Source organism: Chrysemys picta, chromosome 16 (genome assembly GCF_011386835.1).
Source record: "Chrysemys picta bellii isolate R12L10 chromosome 16, ASM1138683v2, whole genome shotgun sequence".
NCBI classification, from domain to species: domain Eukaryota; kingdom Metazoa; phylum Chordata; order Testudines; family Emydidae; genus Chrysemys; species Chrysemys picta.
Window position 1 is genome coordinate 16669292 of NC_088806.1, and position 19310 is coordinate 16688601.

General features: G+C 46.6%; 1 protein-coding gene across 2 annotated transcripts; it reads left to right on the plus strand.

The window, feature by feature from the left end:
• The first annotated feature begins 7287 nt into the window (after positions 1-7287).
• Positions 7288-13057, plus strand: LOC101932789 (pulmonary surfactant-associated protein C-like). 2 transcript variants are annotated; one of them, XM_024107728.3, is made up of 5 exons: positions 7288-7516; positions 8439-8576; positions 11291-11407; positions 11643-11762; positions 12810-13057. In XM_024107728.3, the coding sequence occupies exons 1-5, from the start codon at positions 7391-7393 to the stop codon at positions 12882-12884; spliced, it is 576 nt and encodes a 191-aa protein (XP_023963496.3). In that variant the 5' UTR covers positions 7288-7390; the 3' UTR covers positions 12885-13057. The 2 variants fall into 2 exon arrangements, with proteins under 2 accessions (XP_023963496.3, XP_008169301.3); XM_008171079.3 differs by having other exon boundaries at positions 7289-7516; positions 11646-11762.
• The last annotated feature ends 6253 nt before the right edge of the window (positions 13058-19310 follow it).

Here is a 19310-nt window from a genome sequence, read left to right on the forward strand (position 1 = left end):
AATCCTGAGGTGCTGAGTGCCTCCTCTCCTGTGGCTGTCCAAAAAGCTAGCCTGGCAAGGGGGTGTGTAAACAGGGAGAAGAGGATCAGGCTTCTGTGGGTATGTCTACACAGCAAGCGGTAGTGAGTCTCAGAGGCCGGCTTGACAGACTCAGCCTTGCAGGGTTTGCACTATGGTGATAAAAATAGCGGTGTAGATATTGCTTAGGCTGGAGGTCAGGCTCTGAAGCCTGGTGGGGAGAGTGGGAAGCTTGTGGGTGGACTCCAATCCAAGCTGCCCCACCCCCTGGATACACTCAGCTCTCAGGAGATCCCACAGTCCTTGCTGGGGAGCTGTGACAGGAGGAGGGAGTGTTTCTCCGCCAAGGGATGTGGGACATCCTGGCTCACCGACAGCTGGGGCCATTCTGAATGAGCTGGGGCAACCAGAGCCACAAGTCCTAGCGGGCTGCTCCCAGACAAGACTACCAGCCAAGGAGGATGGAAGAAGCCCCATTCACAGGGGGCAATAGAAACGCCGCCATTTTCCTTGGTAGCTTCTACCAACCCCATCGTTCAGTGCTTCAGGCTAGCACTCATCCTTATGGACTGTGAACAGGACAGGTGAAGGGGCAGAAAGAGACTTGGGGGACTCCACAGGTGGGCCATCTGGGAGAAGAAGAAAAGTTACCCATCGCCACGCTCAGCATGGCCTGAAAGGAAGGATCTCCTCTAGTGCAGGGTTTCCCCATGAAGCCCTACTCCTTCAAGGTGTGATCATAGTAATATGCTCAGCGTATTGCAGCAGTGCCTTGGAGCCCTCGTCGGGCACTAGGATCCCATTGTGCTTGGCACTGAACAAACACAGAACAAGAAGATGGTCCGTGTAATATAATAACTAACATCAAAGCTCTCTAAAAAAAGAAGAACAGGAGGACTTGTGGCACCTTAGAGACTAACAAATTTATTAGAGCATAAGCTTTTGTGGACTACAGCCCACTTCTTCGGATGCATATAGAATGGAACATATATTGAGGAGATATATATACACACATACAGAGAGCATAAACAGGTGGGAGTTGTCTTACCACCTCTGAGAGGCCAATTAATTAAGAGAAAAAAAACTTTTGAAGTGATAATCAAGCTAGCCCAGTACAGACAGACAGTTAGATAACAAGTGTGAGAATACTTACAAGGGGAGATAGATTCAATGTTTGTAATGGCTCAGCCATTCCCAGTCCTTATTCAAACCAGAGTTGATTGTGTCTAGTTTGCATATCAATTCTAGCTCAGCAGTTTCTCGTTGGAGTCTGTTTTTGAAGTTTTTCTGTTGTAAAATAGCCACCCGCAGGTCTGTCACTGAATGACCAGACAGGTTAAAGTGTTCTCCCACTGGTTTTTGAGTATTTTGATTCCTGATGTCAGATTTGTGTCCATTAATTCTTTTGCGTAGAGACTGTCCGGTTTGGCCAATGTACATGGCAGAGGGGCATTGCTGGCACATGATGGCATATATCACATTGGTAGATGTGCAGGTGAACGAGCCCCTGATGGTATGGCTGATGTGATTAGGTCCTATGATGATGTCACTGGAATAGATATGTGGACAGAGTTGACATCGGGGTTTGTTACAAGGATAGGTTCCTGGGTTAGTGGTTTTGTTCAGTGATGTGTGGTTGCTGGTGAGTATTTGCTTTAGGTTGGGGGGTTGTCTGTAAGCGAGGACAGGTCTGTCTCCCAAGATCTGTGAGAGTAAAGGATCATCTTTCAGGATAGGTTGTAGATCTCTGATGATGCGCTGGAGAGGTTTTAGTTGGGGGCTGAAGGTGACAGCTAGTGGTGTTCTGTTATTTTCTTTGTTGGGCCTGTCTTGTAGGAGGTGACTTCTGGGTACTCGTCTGGCTCTGTCAATCTGTTTTTTCACTTCAGCAGGTGGGTATTGTAGTTTTAAGAATGCTTGATAGAGATCTTGTAGGTGCTTGTCTCTATCCGAGGGATTGGAGCAAATGCGGTTATATCTTAGAGCTTGGCTGTAGACAATGGATCGTGTGGTGTGTCCTGGATGGAAGCTGGAGGCATGTAGGTAAGTGTAGCGGTCAGTAGGTTTCCGGTATAGGGTGGTATTTATGTGACCATCGCTTATTAGCACAGTAGTGTCCAGGAAATGGACCGCTTGTGTGGATTGATCTAGGCTGAGGTTGATGGTGGGATGGAAATTATTGAAATAATGGTGAAATTCCTCAAGGGCTTCTTTTCCATGGGTCCAGATGATGAAGATGTCATCAATGTAGCGCAAGTAGAGTAGGGGCGTTAGGGGACGAGAGCTAAGGAAGCGTTGTTCTAAGTCAGCCATAAAAATGTTGGCATATTGTGGGGCCATGCGGGTACCCATAGCAGTGCCGCTGACTTGAAGGTATATATTGTCCCCAAATGTGAAATAGTTGTGGGTGAGGACAAAATCACAAAGTTCAGCCACCAGGTTAGCTGTGACATTATCACCACCACCTAGCCCAGCTCTTAGTGATCACAGCTCTGGGTAGCGGGTGCCTTGTTACATCACCACTACCTACCACGCTATTTTCAGCTGCAGTGCCAAGTCTGGGTTCAGAGACTCTGCCACCTATCCCATATGTTAGTGATTTCAGCTGCCGGGGGGCGGAATCTCACTGCCGCCACCTCCTCTGTGTCGCCCTTCATCGCAGCACCTGCTCTGCCGGCTATCCCAGCTATTCGCGATCACAGGCCTGGTAGTTTCTGGGTAAGAGCAGAGGAGGAGAGCCCTAGACCACAGGCTAATGACAGATTACACAGAAGAATGATATCACCAGATAAGAGCATGTGTAAGGAGAGATATAAGTATCATGGAAAGGAAAGTGCCTTAACTTATCTCCTATGGCTACACACACTGGAAATTCCTAGACCTTGACACACTCATCAACGTTATCACAGTTTCTTAGCTGGTGTGCCCATTCAGTGCTGTGTGCAGTTGGCCCACGGGGCACCGGCAGGCACACTGCAAGGCAGGAATCAGAGTGAGCTCAGCATGATCAACGGGCTTTCATTTTTCACGTCTAAAATAAATGTGATAGTGATCCCACGTGCAAGTGGCTCCTGGCTACCTGTAGCAGAACATCTAGAAACCCTACTTGGAATGGAATTCTGTGCTAGTTTTACATCCTCCGATTCCTATCATGGACCATCACTGGGAACTTTGCAACCATCTGGAGCTGAAAGATGTGACCAAGGGTCACTGGCAATGTTTAAATCCAGATTTGGCCTTGGAATCTGTGAATACCATATCACTTCAACCACACCATCAGAGGCTTGGTCACCTGCACATCTATCAATGTGATATATGCCATCGTGTGCCAGCAATGCCCCTCTGCCATGTACATTGGCCAAACCGGACAGTCTCTACGCAAAAGAATAAATGGACACAAATCAGACGTCAAGAATTATAACATTCAAAAACCAGTCAGAGAACACTTCAACATCCCTGGACACTCAATTACAGACCTAAAAGTCGCAATACTCCAACAAAAAAACTTCAAAAACAGACTCCAACGAGAAACTGCAGAATTGGAATTAATTTGCAAACTGGACACCATTAAATTAGGCTTGAATAAAGACAGGGAGTGGATGGGTCATTACACAAAGTAAAACTATTTCCCCATGCTAATTTTTTCCCTACTGTTACTCACACCTTCTTGTCAACTGTTGGAAATAGGCCATCCTGATTATCACTACAAAAGTTTTTTTTCTCCTGCTGATAATAGCCCACCTTAATTGATTAGTCTTGTTAGAGTTGGTATGGCAACCCCCATTTCTTCATGTTCTCTCTGTATATATATATATCTTCCTACTGTATTTTCCACTGCATGCATCCGATGAAGTGGGTTTTAGCCCACGAAAGCTTATGCCCAAATACATTTATTAGTCTCTAAGGTGCCACAAGTACTCCTCATTCTTTTTGCTGATACAGACTAACACGGTTACCACTCTGAAACAAGTAATTTAGTTACAGTGACATACATAATGCAATTGCCTGCCATTACACTATAATAGGGATAGATAAGAAACAATACAAGTATCATTCATTAGTATTCACGAAGTGCTAACTCCTGACTATACACACACTTTTGATCTAGGGTTATTTAATTACAGGGACATACATAATGTAATGCGATAGCAATCAACGGGTTTATAGATAAGTCAAGACAATGCCATTAACATTTCCTTTGAACTAAACTAACACAAGTGAATTGATCCACCCATACAAATACACTTAACATTACTTTGCTGTTCACACACAAGTGAAATGGCCTAGGGGTCCAAGCTGAACTGGTCTGTCAGCCTCACACTCCTGTCCTGTCTTCTCTCTCTCATTTGCCACCTCTGCACCTTCCAGCTGGGATACTCAAATTGGCATGTATTTCTGGGCTTTGTTGCTTCTTGCCCTGGGGGTGAAAGATTTTCTTCATACGCAGTTTTTCCACTGCTTCGGAAATGCTGCCCACCTGGAACCTCTAGGGAGGGAGGTGGATTTGACAAACAATGGTGAAGTTTGGGCCAAACCAGCTGGTGGAGCCAGAGCAGAGATTCTGTCTCTGGCTGCGTGAAGCTCTGTTCAGAGGGAGCATGAAGGCAGGCACCCAAGATACTTAACAGCCTCATGATTTGAGTTGCAGATTTGCAAAGGGTCAGATTTGTGGGGTTCAGACAAGGGACAGACACCGTCGATCCTGCCGCCGCTGTTTGGGCAGCAACATCTGCATATTCATGCTGCTCTTGTGCTAATACATCCAGAAGCCTCATAACTCTCCCCCACCCCTCAATGAACGGGAGGATACAGGAACAGCAATAGGCAAAGATGGCCAGAGTGCCCCCCGTCCCATGAGCTGCAACCTCTAATGTGACCCCTGCAAAACGCATTAGCAAGGCCGAAAGCTTAATACTGAGGGTCCACCAAAATGCAGGTACCACAGAAAATTAGTATTTGCCGCTCTGCGTATCTGCGGCACTGCTCCGGGTGTCTGTGGCACTTTCTTCCTTTAGTCAGAATAGAGGACACTGCAGTACTTCGATGTCTATGGAGTGGCAAATACTGAGATGTAATAACTCACGCTGTGTTTTCGACCCTGAAAGACAAGACGGTTGGATTGTCCAGTCTGCTAAGGCTACTTTGCGCTAAATTACACACAAACTAGGATGTAGTGGAGAACCGAGCCACATTCGTGAAACTGCGATCCCTGAAAAAGCAACCTCAATATTTTTTTAAGTGTAAGATAAGATAAACAAAGGACCAGGTGCGTGCCTGGTGTGACTCTGCTGGCTTCAGTAGTTACCCAGAGATGAATCTGACAGTGTTTCAGATTTTTGGTGACCTGTCTCTCCTTATCACCACTTGTTATGTCATTTGAGCGTTTTTGTTGTTTTAGATAGAAGTGATTTCCTGACCGGATGTTTCCTAGCTCTCAGAGGAGCTCTGTCGTTAACTCTCTAGTTATACAGCTTTTTGAGGAGACACGACATAGGTGAATAACTGGATATAGAACATATTCCCTGCCCAAAAGAGCTGCCAACATAAAGGAGAAACGGCTCAATACAGTTGTTTGAACAAACTGAGAATGGTCTCTAGGGAGGCATTTAAAAGCAAACTGCTGAGACCCTGCTAACAATTAAAAATATTGTTATTAGATTCCAAAAGAGAAACAAAGGGCCTGATTCTCTGCTCACCTATTCCAGTTTGAAACCAGAGCAATTCCTTTCCCTTCAGTGGAGCTACTCCTGATTCACACGGTTTAAGTGACAGCAGAATCAGATCCTCCGTCTACACTACGATTTCGTTGTTATTCTAAAATGGATTTAGCACAGTATTTTAACACAATTTCAGATGCCTAGCTCAGTTTGTATTGAGCAGTGGTGGGCTGAATTCATGAATTCCTCCAAACTCTGTGAAGATTTGGATCTAGTATTCAAACTCAGATCCATTTTATATAGACAGATCCAAGCCAAGAAGTCTGTGGATTCGAATTTTCTCAAAGATTGAAGGTTTTCAGATCTGGTGCCCCAGTGGAGCTGTCTCTCTCTCTCTCTCTTTCTCTCGCTCTCTCTTTTTAAGGGACACTTATTCCATCCTTGCATAATTCAAACACAGCCCAAGTGGACTGTGTGGAAACCTACCCCCAAATCATTCATCTTTGGGCTGAGACTAGGTATGAGAAATTTCAGCCACAACAAAAAATATTTGAAAAAAAGTTACAAAAGATTTTTTTTTAAAGGGATTTATTTAAATCTGGAATATCCCTTTCATCTGTTCTTTATCATGGTAGACATGTCACTTTCTTGGGAAGAGACTCAGACAATCTGCAACTCAGATTTTTCAAGCTCTGAAGAAGGTATCTCAAACTTCATTAAGATACAGGGATAACTGTATTTTTTATTTAACAACTATATATTTCCCCCCCTCTTTTTAGACTCCAAACATTTGGGGCAGGGACCATGTATTCATGTCTTTGTAGAGCCTTGTCACGGTGGGGCCCGGTTCTTATTGGGGCTGCTGGATATTTATGAAATATAAATATTATACAACAGTAACACACCCAAATTTAGAGGGGGGATCTTTTTTGTAAAAAATCACCTAATAAACCTCAGTACAAAATGTAAAATATCATGTTTCCTTTATACCTTCTTTCCATTCTATACTAGTCAAAGGGAAGGTTTGTTGAAGGTTCATTAGATCAAACCCAGGATAATAACCTGTCAGTTGGCTGATCTGTTCCTGGCAAGAACTTTCGCTGAAGTACGGAAGGAGAAACACCCCTTGGCCCATTCCACTCTTATACAAATAGATTCTATATAAAGCCCGGCTCCTCAGGGAGAAGGCAGCATCTCTGGGTTTGCATTTAACGTGCAGCAGAAATGGACTCCAAAGATAGCACCAAGCCCACCATGCCTGCAGAGCCACCTGTGAGTGATGCTGATCTATCTTTGCGTTACATTGGATTGCGATTTGTGTGCTGAGGGTGTGCCTGCATGCCCACCCTTGACCATGCTGGAGAGGAGGGCTGAGTGAGTGCTGTCCGCAAATAAGAAAATGAATGTCAGTGAATGCGTGAGCTCGATTTGAAGAAGGCATCTGTGTGAGTGAATCTGTATGTTTTATATGACATTAAACCATTGGAACAGCTTATCAAGGGATGTGCTAGATATTTGGAGTCTTTAAATCAAGACAGGATGTATATTTTATCCCTCATCCTGATTACGAGCTCCACACCAGTGTCTATAGATTGGTCAAAGGCCATTAGAAGTCCGTGTTTCCCTTGCTGTGGAGCAGCTGTTAACATCAGGTCATTGGCAGTTAGTGTCTATAATCAGAATGTAATGTGCGTTTGCCCCAGGCATACAGGTTTATGCCTGCAGTGCCCAGGAACCGGAAGGAGATCATCCTCATCTCCGTGGTGGTGGTCCTCTTGGCCATTATCATAATTGGAGCCGTTCTGATTGGAGTTTACATGACTCAGAAACACACCGAAAAGGTGAGTAGAGCAGGTAATGGAAGGCAGGTGCCATTAATCTGGTCTGTGGGATAAGCCTGACTGGGAGAAGGCCGGCTTCCTCAGCAGCCTGCGGAATTATCAGCCACGCCACATTAATCTTTACATCTTGGTTCTGGGTGTTTTATGCTTCGTTGTGTAGGGATCTTCTGCCATGCTGACATAGGGTCCATTAACAACTCCAGCTTTACTGTGGCTGCTGATACCCTGGCTTCTGCAGCCTCATGGCTTCTCAGACAGCTCCCCAAGAGGGGTTACTTCCACACAGTTCCCCGTAGGAAACAGAAAGTGTCTGTTGCTATTGTGACACTGGGCTCCATTGATTGTCCAAAGGACCAAACTCACAAAAGGAAAATCCAGATTTCCAGCTGGGGCTTGCTACCCAGCCACACTGCCAGGGCTTCCCACCTGGAGCCACCCTTCTCCAGGGACCACTGCAGGAGACTCTCAGTCCCTCTCAGCTGAGTCACTTGCTGGCTTTTATAATTCCTTACTCCCTTTCCAGCTGGTAATAGACCAGGGCTGGCTGGCCTCTGGCCCTTAAAGGAGCAAGCCACCCTCTTAAACTCATACACACAGTTATGCTCATGTTCCCAAATGCTGACTATGTGTCAGCATTCCAATCTGGCTTTGTTGGAAGAGAAAAGCCTAAAGGTCAGTGATGCCTATTGCTGTTTTACTTGGATCTTCTGTGCAATTCACCCCTCTCAGGCTTTGCCCAGCTGGTAAATGTCAGCCAGCAGCCTGTGACGGAGGCCGTATCACCAAGGGACACTGTCACAGCCAGTTGACTGGTCTTTTATCTTCCAACTGTTTGTTTACAGAGTCCCTGTCCATGCAAACAGCCTCAGAGGCAGCAGAGTCCAATGAAAACATTTTACCATGTGTGATGTGTCTCCTACAGATCATCCAAATCACCAGCAGTGGAAGCAACGGGGAAGTGACTGAACAGACGATGATGGTGAGCAGCCAGGAGAACGTGGCTGCCTTTCACATCGAGGGCAACACAACCTCAGCGACTGTCGTGTATGACTATAAACACGTGAGTCCCACAGATGTTCCAGGCTGACTTGAAAGAGTAAACGGGATCTCAGAGCACTAGGTGTGAAAATTGTTCCTACGAGACTGGTGTGTGAACCCTTAGAAATACCTGGCACATGAGGCAGGTCTGGACAGAAAACACGACAAGAGCTTACACGATGTGATGCTTTCTCCATAGTGGCGAGATCACATATTGGCTACATCTACACTAGGAGGTAGGGCTCAGATTCCCAGTTCACAAACACATACTCACACTAGTTCCACAAGTATAACTAGTATCGCTGGTAGCACTGGCAGTGGTGTCACAAAGCCACCTTTGTAGGTACATACTTGCGCTGGCTAAGCTGTGCTGCCGCTGCCCGTGCTCCTGCAAGTATGTCATTATTTATATTTGTGCTAGCGCTCATCAAGCTAGACTGAGTATGTTTATGCAAGCTGGGAACTACACTCCAGACGGTCTGGATGGTGTAATTTCCTTCCTTTCCTCAAGCCTTGCTCACGGTAGTAAGGGCCCATTTACCCTTTCAGTTAAAGTCCATGGACCTGGGGTGAGACCATCACTGGCAACAGGCAAATTTTACAATCATCACTGACTGCAGAACATGCCCCTTTAGTTAGTGACATTAAATACTGCATTTAAAGGCAATAGACAGCCTCCCTTAGTCTGTCCATTAACTGAGCTCTGTGTTTCTCCACTATGGGCAGTCATAGAATCATAGAAGAATAGGATTGGAAGAGAGCTCAGGAGGTCATCTAGTCCAACCCCTTGCTCAAAGCAGGACCAACCCCAACTAAATCATCCCAGCCAGGGCTTTGGCAAGCCGGGCCTTAAAAACCTCTAAGGATGGAGATTCCACCACCTCCCCTAGGTAACCCATTCCAGTGCTTCACCACCCTGCTAGTGAAATAGTGTTTCCTAATATCCAACCTAGACCTCCCCCACTGCAACTTGAGACCATTACTCCTTGTTCTGTCATCTGCCACCACTGAGAACAGCCGAGCTCCATCCTCTTTGGAACCCCCCTACAGGTAGTTTAAGGCTGCTATCAAATCCCCCCCTCACTCTTCTCTTCTGCAGACTAAATAAGCCCAGTTCCCTCAGCCTCTCCTCATAAGTCCCCACTCCAGCTTCTTGTGATTTTCCTTCCCTCAGTCTCTTACCCTGTTGGGGGCACTTCTCTCCCCCACCCCCAACGTACCAAGACACTTAGCCCCCACCCCTTGGGCACTTCCTGTCCTCCCCACTCCCTCTCACCCACCCCTCTGTGGGAATTCTCACAGCTCAGCCCCCCTTGAGCACATGCCTCCCTCCCCAAGCCCCGTTCTCTCTTAACCAGTTTCCTTTGGACATTGGCCTCCTCTTCCATTTCCCCTCCAGGCACTTGCTCCCCCACCTTTGGGTCCTGGTGCACAGGGCTCAGTGGTGGCCAGCAGGCGTGAGGGAGAAGGAGACTCTCCCCTGCAGCTGGGCTGCTGAGAGCAGCGTGAAGCAGTGATGGAGGCAGATCAGCAGCTGCTCTCCTCAGCCTGGTGCTGTTGGGGCCTGGCAGTCATGGGAACAAGGAGGGCGATGGGTAGGGAAGGAGCTCTCTTTGAGCTCAGGCTGTGGGGCGCTGGTGGCATCCGCTCAGGAGGGGAAGGGGCCCAGTTGCCTGTGGCCAATCAGACACAAGCTCTCCTCAGCCATGTCCACTCAGGTCTCTGGCCCTCCTGAATCACAGTGAATGTGGGAAGAGTGAGGTGTTCATGCTGGGAGCTGGAGCTGGCCCATGGGCCAGGCATTTGACACCCCGGTCTAGCCTTTCACATTCAAGCCCCCAAGGCCTCCACTGTGGTGCTGTAATAGCTCATTGGCAGCCACGCTGCTGACCTGCACACTTCTCCCGCTCCCCTCACTGGCACATCCCCCCACCCATTTCCCACACACTGATGCACAGTGGGTTCATGCACCAAATGCCATGGGGGTGTGTCTACACTGAAATGCAAGCCCAGGGCTAGTGGGACTTGAGTCAGCTGACTCGTGTTAGGGAACCCTGGGCTTGGGCATCTATATTGTATTTTAACCCTACCTTAAGACTTTTCTAAGCCTTGCTAAAACCTAGGGCTCTGACATCCACACTGCAGGGTGCAGACCCAAGTCAAAGTAATGGTATCCCTAGCATCTCCCCACCCCCACTCTGAAATGTCGCCACTCTAGCCCTAGGACTGGGGTACACTGTATGAAAACTTTACTGCCTGCCCTGCTCATTTGCAAAAGGCTTGATCTGTTCGCTCTCCATTGCCAACCCAGGAGGCTCTCTGACAGTGTGCTTGCAGATGGGTGATCAGAAAAGAATGGGTTCTGCTGACCGGAGCTGCTGCCGTTCGCAATGGGGGGTGGCTTCCATTTTCAATAGAGTGGATTGCAGATCGTTGAGCTAGAGAGGACTAAGGAAATTGTCCCATGGAATTGTGGGATACTTCCGTCTGACTCCTGGGACCCGAGTCAAGTGGGGCTGTGTCTATACTGCAAAGCCACAGAGCCCTGGGTCCCGGCTTAACTCGAGCTTGGACAGTCCTCAGATCTTGGGTCCAAGCTCTGGGTCAGCGCAACTGCAGTGTAGACACGAGGGGGGTTAGGCTTGAGTCCAGGCTCAAGCACAGACTTATGTTGCAGAGTAGACATACCCTTTGTCTTGACTTGTGCAGCCAATCTTTCTCCCCATTGCCTTCCAGAGTCTCATTGGCTTCCGGGTTCAGGACAGAAGGAAATGTTTGGTTGTGAAGATGGATAAGGTCGCCATACCCAGCCTGGCCGAAATTACTCAGAGAATTGAGAACTTCGCCACCCAGGTGAGTGCGGTAGAAGAGTGAGCCAGCGTGGCCAGAGAAGGTCCAGATACCAGCTGGCACGTGGCCCCTTCTCTGGGGTGTCTACAAGGAATTTTACTGACAAAATCAAAGCAGTGAGAGTTCTCAGGGAATTTCTGGGACTGGGCAGCTCCAATCAGCTCTGGAATATTTGTTTTTATTCTAAAATTTAATTTCAGTTTCATGCCAATGTAAACAGTTTCGCTTTGTTTCCCAGCAGGTCCCAGGAGACAACAGCATGTCTTACAGCTTCCGCGAGAGGCAGCTGGCCGACCGCACGACCCTGGGCACCTCTCTGAACCTCCTATGCAGCGATGTCCCCATCTACTGGGCTGAGGTAAGAGCCCTCTGCTTGGGGCTTGCATTCAGCAATGACATCAATTAATAAGCGGAGGCTATGTAGTGCAGGGACAGCATGACACACGCCCTGAGCTCGGGACAGGATGGAGTCACTGGGTCCATCCCCATGTTGTGAGGTCGGGCAAGCACTGTGGTGAAACTGCAGCAAAAAAAGGCCAGTGCCTTTGGGGAGGAGAGTCTACATGACCCCTCTGCCATCATCCCTCATTGTTCTCTCCCTCAGACCTCACAGTGACCCTGCAGCTAGACTCTGTAGAGAGGAACTTTCTTGAGTTCCAGGCCAGCGCTGTGACTATTAGACCAGCCTTCCCGTGTGCCTCACCTCAGTCACCTGACCTTCACGGCCTGGGGAGGGCCATTCAATTGCTGGAGCTGTTAACCATAGACCAGAACAGCCAGAGAACAGCACTCCAGCTGAGTCAAGGCCCTGTGACAAATTCCAGGTCAAATTCTCCTCTCATTGACTTCAAGCCACCCTGGCTGATCCATCCTCTTACACCTTTGGCTTCAGCGGGGTCACCCCACTGCAACGCAAAAGGGAATGGCTTTCTATTGGTGTGTGGAGGGGGGATTCCAAATGGATAAGGGCTTATTTTAAACATTCTTGACAATGTTATATTCATCGAATGGACATCCCTTTAACAGCTGCTTTCATAAGGGAGACGGATAATAAACTTATTGATGGACCATCTCAGGCCTTTTCCAATGGGCCATTCTGGGACATTCCCAGTTTTGCCCACAATTCACATTCTGGCTGGGGGGGGAAAGGGAACCCCTCCCTCCAGGTTTGGAATTTCTCACCCAACAGCGTCAGCTCCTTCTCATCCACAGCAAATATCAGAAAATAACATTTCACCAGCCCTCAGCTGATACGTTATGGAATTGCGAGTTCAATATGGACGCTCACTAATGTGGATGATTAATACTGAAATCTGCTCTTACACCTGCTCGTGGCACTAAAACGGAGCAGCTGGGGAGAGCAAAGCAGGTGCCAATAGCAAAATGGTTTGTCTTTCATTTTCAGAACATGCAAAAAGAGCGGCGTGGATGGAGCCTCCGTGTGGGGATCTATATATTTAGTATTTGCTATAATTTTTAAACCCACTAAAAGTCTCTTGTAATTTGTGACAATCACTCGGTGCGGCCTGCAGTGTTTCCATGAGCTTAGGCTGCAATTTGGTTTTGAGCTTTCCTATTAAAATGAACCCTTATAAAAATTCTTGCCTAAACTAATATCTAATGAAGAAATAAAATCTCCATACTGCCTTGAAATGTCACTTGTTTGTCTAGAGCAGGGGTTCTCAAACAGGGGGTCAGGACCCCTCAAAGGGTCGCAAGGTTATTACATGGGGGGTTGTGAGCTGTCAGCCTCCACCGCAAACCCCGCTTTGCCTCCAGCATTTATAATGGTGTTAAATATATTAAAAAGTGTTTTTAATTTATACGGGAGGTCACACTCAGAGGCTTGCTATGTGAAAGGGGTCACCAGTACAAAAGTTTGAGAACCATGGGTCTAGAGTGAGTTGCTGAGTCTAGCTTAGACTGTAAACTCCAAGGAGCAGAGTTTATGCTGCGTGCAGCACTCAGTAAGTAGTAATGATAAAAATCCCATTGCGTTCCCTTCGCACTGTGCGTCACACTGATGGAGCTCTAAGGCACTGCCGGGACAGGAGGGGGATAATGGTGAGGCTATCACTCCAGGCTTGTTCCATTCCATAGTGGTACCCATGTGTCCATGGATGGACAAGAGGTTTGCTCTCACGAGCACCGCCCTGTCATTAAATGCCTTCACTCTCAGGCCACAGCTGGGTGGCACGGTGACAAATTCATGCTGCACTGTCCGGGGCAGCACAATGGAAACTTCAAAGCGATTTCTTTGTGCCGAACACAATGGGTTAGATCGCGGGTCGCACTGACAGCCTCATGTTTCTGATGGAACAAAGCATGCTGCCTCCTCTTTAGATCCTGAGCAGCATATATTCCATGGGGCTAAGTAGGGCTTCTGGAAGGTTAGCTTTGTTCAGGCCTTACAACTTCTGCATTGTGGTGGCACACAGTCACCCTTGAAGCGCCCCCTTGCATCCATGTGTCCTGTCGCCAGTATCCTCAGCTCCAGTGCCTCCTGCATGTTGTCTGCCTCTGGACCTGGTTCCAGGTCTTCTGTGGTTCAGCCCTCCAGCCAGGTCACACACAGTTCAGTTTCCTTCTGAGGTAACCAAAGAGCCAACTCAAAGTCCAAATCAAATACCCAAACTCCACTAAAATCCTCTGCTTCCTGGCCCCTTCTCCTGGCCTCTGCACAGTTTTTCTTACCTTGCTTCTTTCTCACCAGGATTCCCCTACTGTCTCCCTCCCCCAGGCATTCCAACAGCTTTCCTTTGGTAGCTCCCTTCTGCAAAGTTTCTCTTATAACTAATAGTCCTTTTGCCCCCCTGCGCTTCTCACTTCTCATCTATTCCCTTCTCCTCATAGGCCCCAGCTCAGATCTCCCCCAAAAGAGCCTATTCTGCTCCGTGGGTCTCTCAGCCTGACTTCTTCAGGCTCTTCCCAGAGGGGAACTCCCCTTGTTCCTTCCTCCAGGGTCTTCTTCTCCCTACTAAGTTCCCAGCTATATTGAAATAGGGCTCTCCATGCTTCACTACCACAGCTTGGATCAGTCTTTCTGATTAAGCCCCATTACACTCAGTTGAGGTCACTAATTAGCTCTTATGTTGCCAGCTCATCAGTGAGGCTGAGGAAGAGTTGCTATGATATGGGCATGGCGGAGCCAAGCTTGCCTCAAAGGGCCATACCATGCCGCACACTGGAGTGGAGGAGCACGCCACGAAACAGCCGGCTGGTTCCCCCCTCACATTAACACTGCTGGGGAAGGAGAGATGGAAAGCGATTTGGGGCCATGGAGGGGAACGATAACTGGGGAAAGACAGTGGAGCCCAGGAGAGAGTAAGCGGGTGCAGCACCGTGCAATCAAACACAGAAAGGAGTTATTGACCTATCATATCCACCCCGTCCCCACTAGGACACTGTATCTCAGCCTGGGCTAGTCGAGTGACCATCTGAGGAGGTGGAGTCAGGCACAGGTGTTGCTGTTTCATGTGTATGTAACATCACTGTGAGCCAGGGATTTTCACTGGGAAGGGAGCTGTCCGGGGTCCCCCCACCCCGCTACCCAGTGGGACAGGGACACCTGAGGGTGTCCCTAGTAGGAGATGCCACAAAATACTTCTCAACCTATCATTTTGTCCTTAGCCAGCACAAGGCAGACCCCAGAACCATCCTACAAACTTAACAGAGACAGCAGCAAAATGTGTTGGACTGAAGATCACAGGTTCACTCTAATCGCTTCTCTCTGGGCTCCTTAGTTATGTTGTGTCCTTCACTGGTCCCCTTTCCTCAAGAGCCTGGGCTTTCGGCTCCTATCCTATTGGCCGGGTTGGGCCCGCATTTCCTGGGACTATTAGCAATAACAGTATCGTAGATTTCTATAGCCCCTATACCCTTAATGATCCCAAAGAATTGCCTCTCCTCTTGTGGGTTCCAGGTCAAGCTGCTCCAAGAAGTAGTCATTAATGGTTTCTAGAAACTTTACCTCTGTATGTCATCCTGAGGAAATGTGTACCCAGTCAGCATGGGCATAGTCGAAATCTCCCATTGTTATTGGGTTTTCTAAGTTTGGTAAAGTTTCAGATTTTAACATGAAGTATGATAGAAGTCTGATCTGCTGGATATTAGTGGAAATCCTGACCTGCATAAAACCTTAAAAAATAAAGATAACTAAAAATGGGTGGCCATATCATTGCCATCCCTGGAAATACTTATGTCCAAAAAATGGCCAGGCTGCTGTAACATTAGAACTGGTTCAGAAAACTGGTCAGTGAAAACAAATATCTTTCCTCACATCAGTTTTGTCTTCCAAATCATTGTCCCGTAGACACCTTACTTGAAGGTAAAGAGCACATTATTTTGGGGACACAGGAAGCCAAGAATCAAACAGACCGGCCTAAACAGACCTTGGCAAAAGGGGGGATTTGGCGCTAACAAATATTGTGTTATTACTGGGCAAGCCAAATGGGAAATTTGCTTTGTTAGATACCTCCAGTTTCTAATAACCATGGTTAGCAGTAAAACAGACACATTACCTTACAATGAAACAACAAAGGATTCCTTTCATAAAGAAAATCTCTAGACCAAAAATAATATCAAGCAACTTTTAAGAGGGCACCAACAGGGATGTGGGATAACACTTACAAAAAAAAATAAGCCCATCTCCATCACCTCTAATGCCAAGAATAGCTATCACAGAATTCAACTCTAATAAAACTCTGGGAAATGTTAACACCTGGGAGTATATCAGTATAATAAGATTTGGTCAATTATTCAGAGAAGCTACATTTAGATTGTTTGAAGTTTGCAAAAGATACTAAAGTTCCATTGTACCAATACCTGCAAGTGAGACATTTTTCAGTCCACCCTCTTAGACAGTCAAACCTATGCAGAAAATGAACAGACTTTGAGAAATTACTCATCACACCTATGAAACACAAGGGTCTTCATTCCACCTTACAGAAAGTTATTTTAAATTGTTACTTAGAGGAAAAAATATGCTCATGAAAAGGTGGAATGCAGACTGGGGTATGGAGATTAAGGATGAGGATTGGCAAAGCATTTGGAAAAGTGGCCCTTGTACCTCAATATCCAGGCTTATAAAAGAAAACTATGTTAAAATCCTCTAACAATGGTACCTACCCCACCTTAAAGCCAGACATACATTTGTGGTACAGGGATGGGCCGGAGAGAGTGTAACAAAACAGGTGAATTTCTTCACACGTGGCTGACCTATCCAAAAGCTGGGACAGTTTTGGAAGAAGGTTGGGGACTCCATTAAGAAGACTGTGGGTTGCCATCTGGTCAATAACTTTTTGTTGTTTTTTGTTGAATTTTCCCCAAAATTCAGTGTATAAGCTCTACAAAGAACTGATTATCTTTTGTTAGTTGCAGCAAGAATCACAATCACAAAGTGGTGGAAGAGATGTGACTACCCTAAATCAATTGATTGATTTCAAACAGCATGGGAAACACCAACTGGAAAAGCTGACCCATCAAGTCAGTGTTCTACAGGGAAGAAGGAAAAAGGGATAATTAGCTAGATACCTGGTGGAATGTGCTGGAAAAGAATTATCCCCTGCCATGCAACTTAGGAGACTGAGGATTTTGAATACTAAAGAAGGGAGAAGTTGTTAAACTGCTACCTTACTAGTCAGATTTCACCCTAGTTTTATGAAATCCTGAAGGCCAGTTTATGCACCGAAATGTTTGTACATCAAGCCTCCTCTGGGAATTGTAAAGTTAGCCCCATAAACATGTTTCTGCAACAATTTATTGGCTCTGCTAATAAAAAAAAAGGAAGGAATTTGCATGGAGGTGCATAGAATGAGTTGGAGATGGAAGAAGAGAAAAAGGTGATAAGGAAAGGGAAAGAGAAAGAGCAAATAATTTCTGGGTTGAAGGACTATTATTGGATATTAGAAAAAACTTTTTCACTAGGAGGGTGGTGAAGCACTGGAATGCGTTACCTAGGGAGGTGGTGGAATCTCCTTCCTTAGAGGTTTTTAAGGCCTGGCTTGACAAAGCCCTGGCTGGGATGATTTAGTTGGGGATTGGTCCTGCTTTGAGCAGGGGGTTGGATTTGATGACCTCCTGAGGTCCCTTCCAACCCTGATATTCTATGATTCTATGACTGATTGAATTTGTTCCTGCCCCTCTCTTTTATTCTCTTTTCCTGGCAGGCATCCTAGGGGAAATGGGAAAGGATGCGGTGGCTGTTTTGAGCACTTATGTAACATTAAAGATTTCCAGCTAGTCAGGATTCTGTAGTTAAATATGTGGAGAGAAAGGCAGAGGACCCCCAGCATGCTGGACCCTGGCTTATCTCTCAACAGGTTCAAATGTTGGTAACTAAGTGTGGTCCCAGCATAAGCTGATGGGCTCCACTCTTCCTGCTGTAGGAGGCTGGTGGCAGCTAAAACCATCCCCCAGCCCTTAACTTGTTATTTACACTGAGTCAGGTAAGCATGGGGGTATGGGCATTGTTTATGCAGGATGGAATCACTGGACCCATTCATGTCCTGTATTCTCAGAGAAAGGTGACAGCACTGTGCTGAAATGGAAGTAAAAGGCCCGTGCCATTGGAGAGGAGAGTCCATTGGGCCCCTCTGCCTTCTTCTCACTTTAAGTCCTTCTCACAGCCTCAAAGACACCATATTGGTGACCTTCTAGAGTTCTGTACATGGCACCCTTTGGAAGTACAACAACAATAATGTGCATTTCTTGACTGTTGTTGGAGTTCGAGAGCACACTCCCTCATGGCATTGCAGTCACTCTGCCTCTGTCCTCCATTACTGCTGATGGCTCTTTTGGCTTTCAGCACATTTTAGTTGCCTAGGCCTTGGGTTAAAATCACTCCTTATCAAGTAACTGGAGTCCAAAGGCAACTGGGCAAAGTCTGCTATTGTTCCTGCTTGTGGAGTTATCTTGGGGAAACCAGGGAGAGCAAACAGAAACACGTGGCAAAATCAGGAGCAGCAGCTGCGACTCAGGACCCATCTCTCTCAGGATCAGGTTTGCTTCATAAGAAGGACCAGTGAAGGAGAGGGACCTGCCCAGACCATCTAGACAATGTCCCTGACTGGGGAGGTGAACCAGTGTCCAGAGCAACAGCTATCATGGCCAGCCTCCTGGCCCAAGCATAAATCTGTGACTGACCACCTGCCCGGTATCCTGAAAACATCAACAAAAGCCATATTTCCCCATCTTTTACTGTCCAATCTCCTCTTTCCTTTTCATGTGTTTTGTCGAAAACAGGAAAGGGACTGTCATTCCCCACTCAGAATAAACAGAACTAACCCTTTCTTCCCTCCCAGAAAGGCCTGCTTGACAGAATAAGAGACTTAAACCAGTATTCCCTGTCTCAAGAAGAAATATTGATATAGTTTGTGTGTTTGGCATAATCACTTAATTTCCGTTTTAATGCTTTTTGCCTTGTGTTGAGTATTTTCCTCTTGTGTGTCTCAATCAATAAATTTCCAAACTTTAGCATTATTTTCCTTGTGTGTTTGTCATTGCACTAAGGAGGCTGAGATCTCTGTAGATGGCACCCTGACCTTTGTTTAAAACTGTTAATGTTGGACAGTAACAGGACTATGTTAACACCTTTGATTCTTAAGGGCCATGTATTCCGTCAAAATTAATAGAATACCTCCCAAGTTAAAATATTTGCTTAGCCACATTTTATGAACCTCCTTATCTACTTTTATGCCACACATTACAGGAAGCAAGTAATTCAGTAATTACACAGGCCCCTGTGAACATTAACTGAATTATCTCCTTGTCAGAATTATTTAGTACTTGTAGAAAACTCTTGGGAACAGGCACACAGTGTAATTCAGGATCTCAGATTCTGCACAGAGGACACATTGCATTTGGCTGAAAGTCTGTAGGGCCTCTCTCCCATCACCTGGAACAAGAG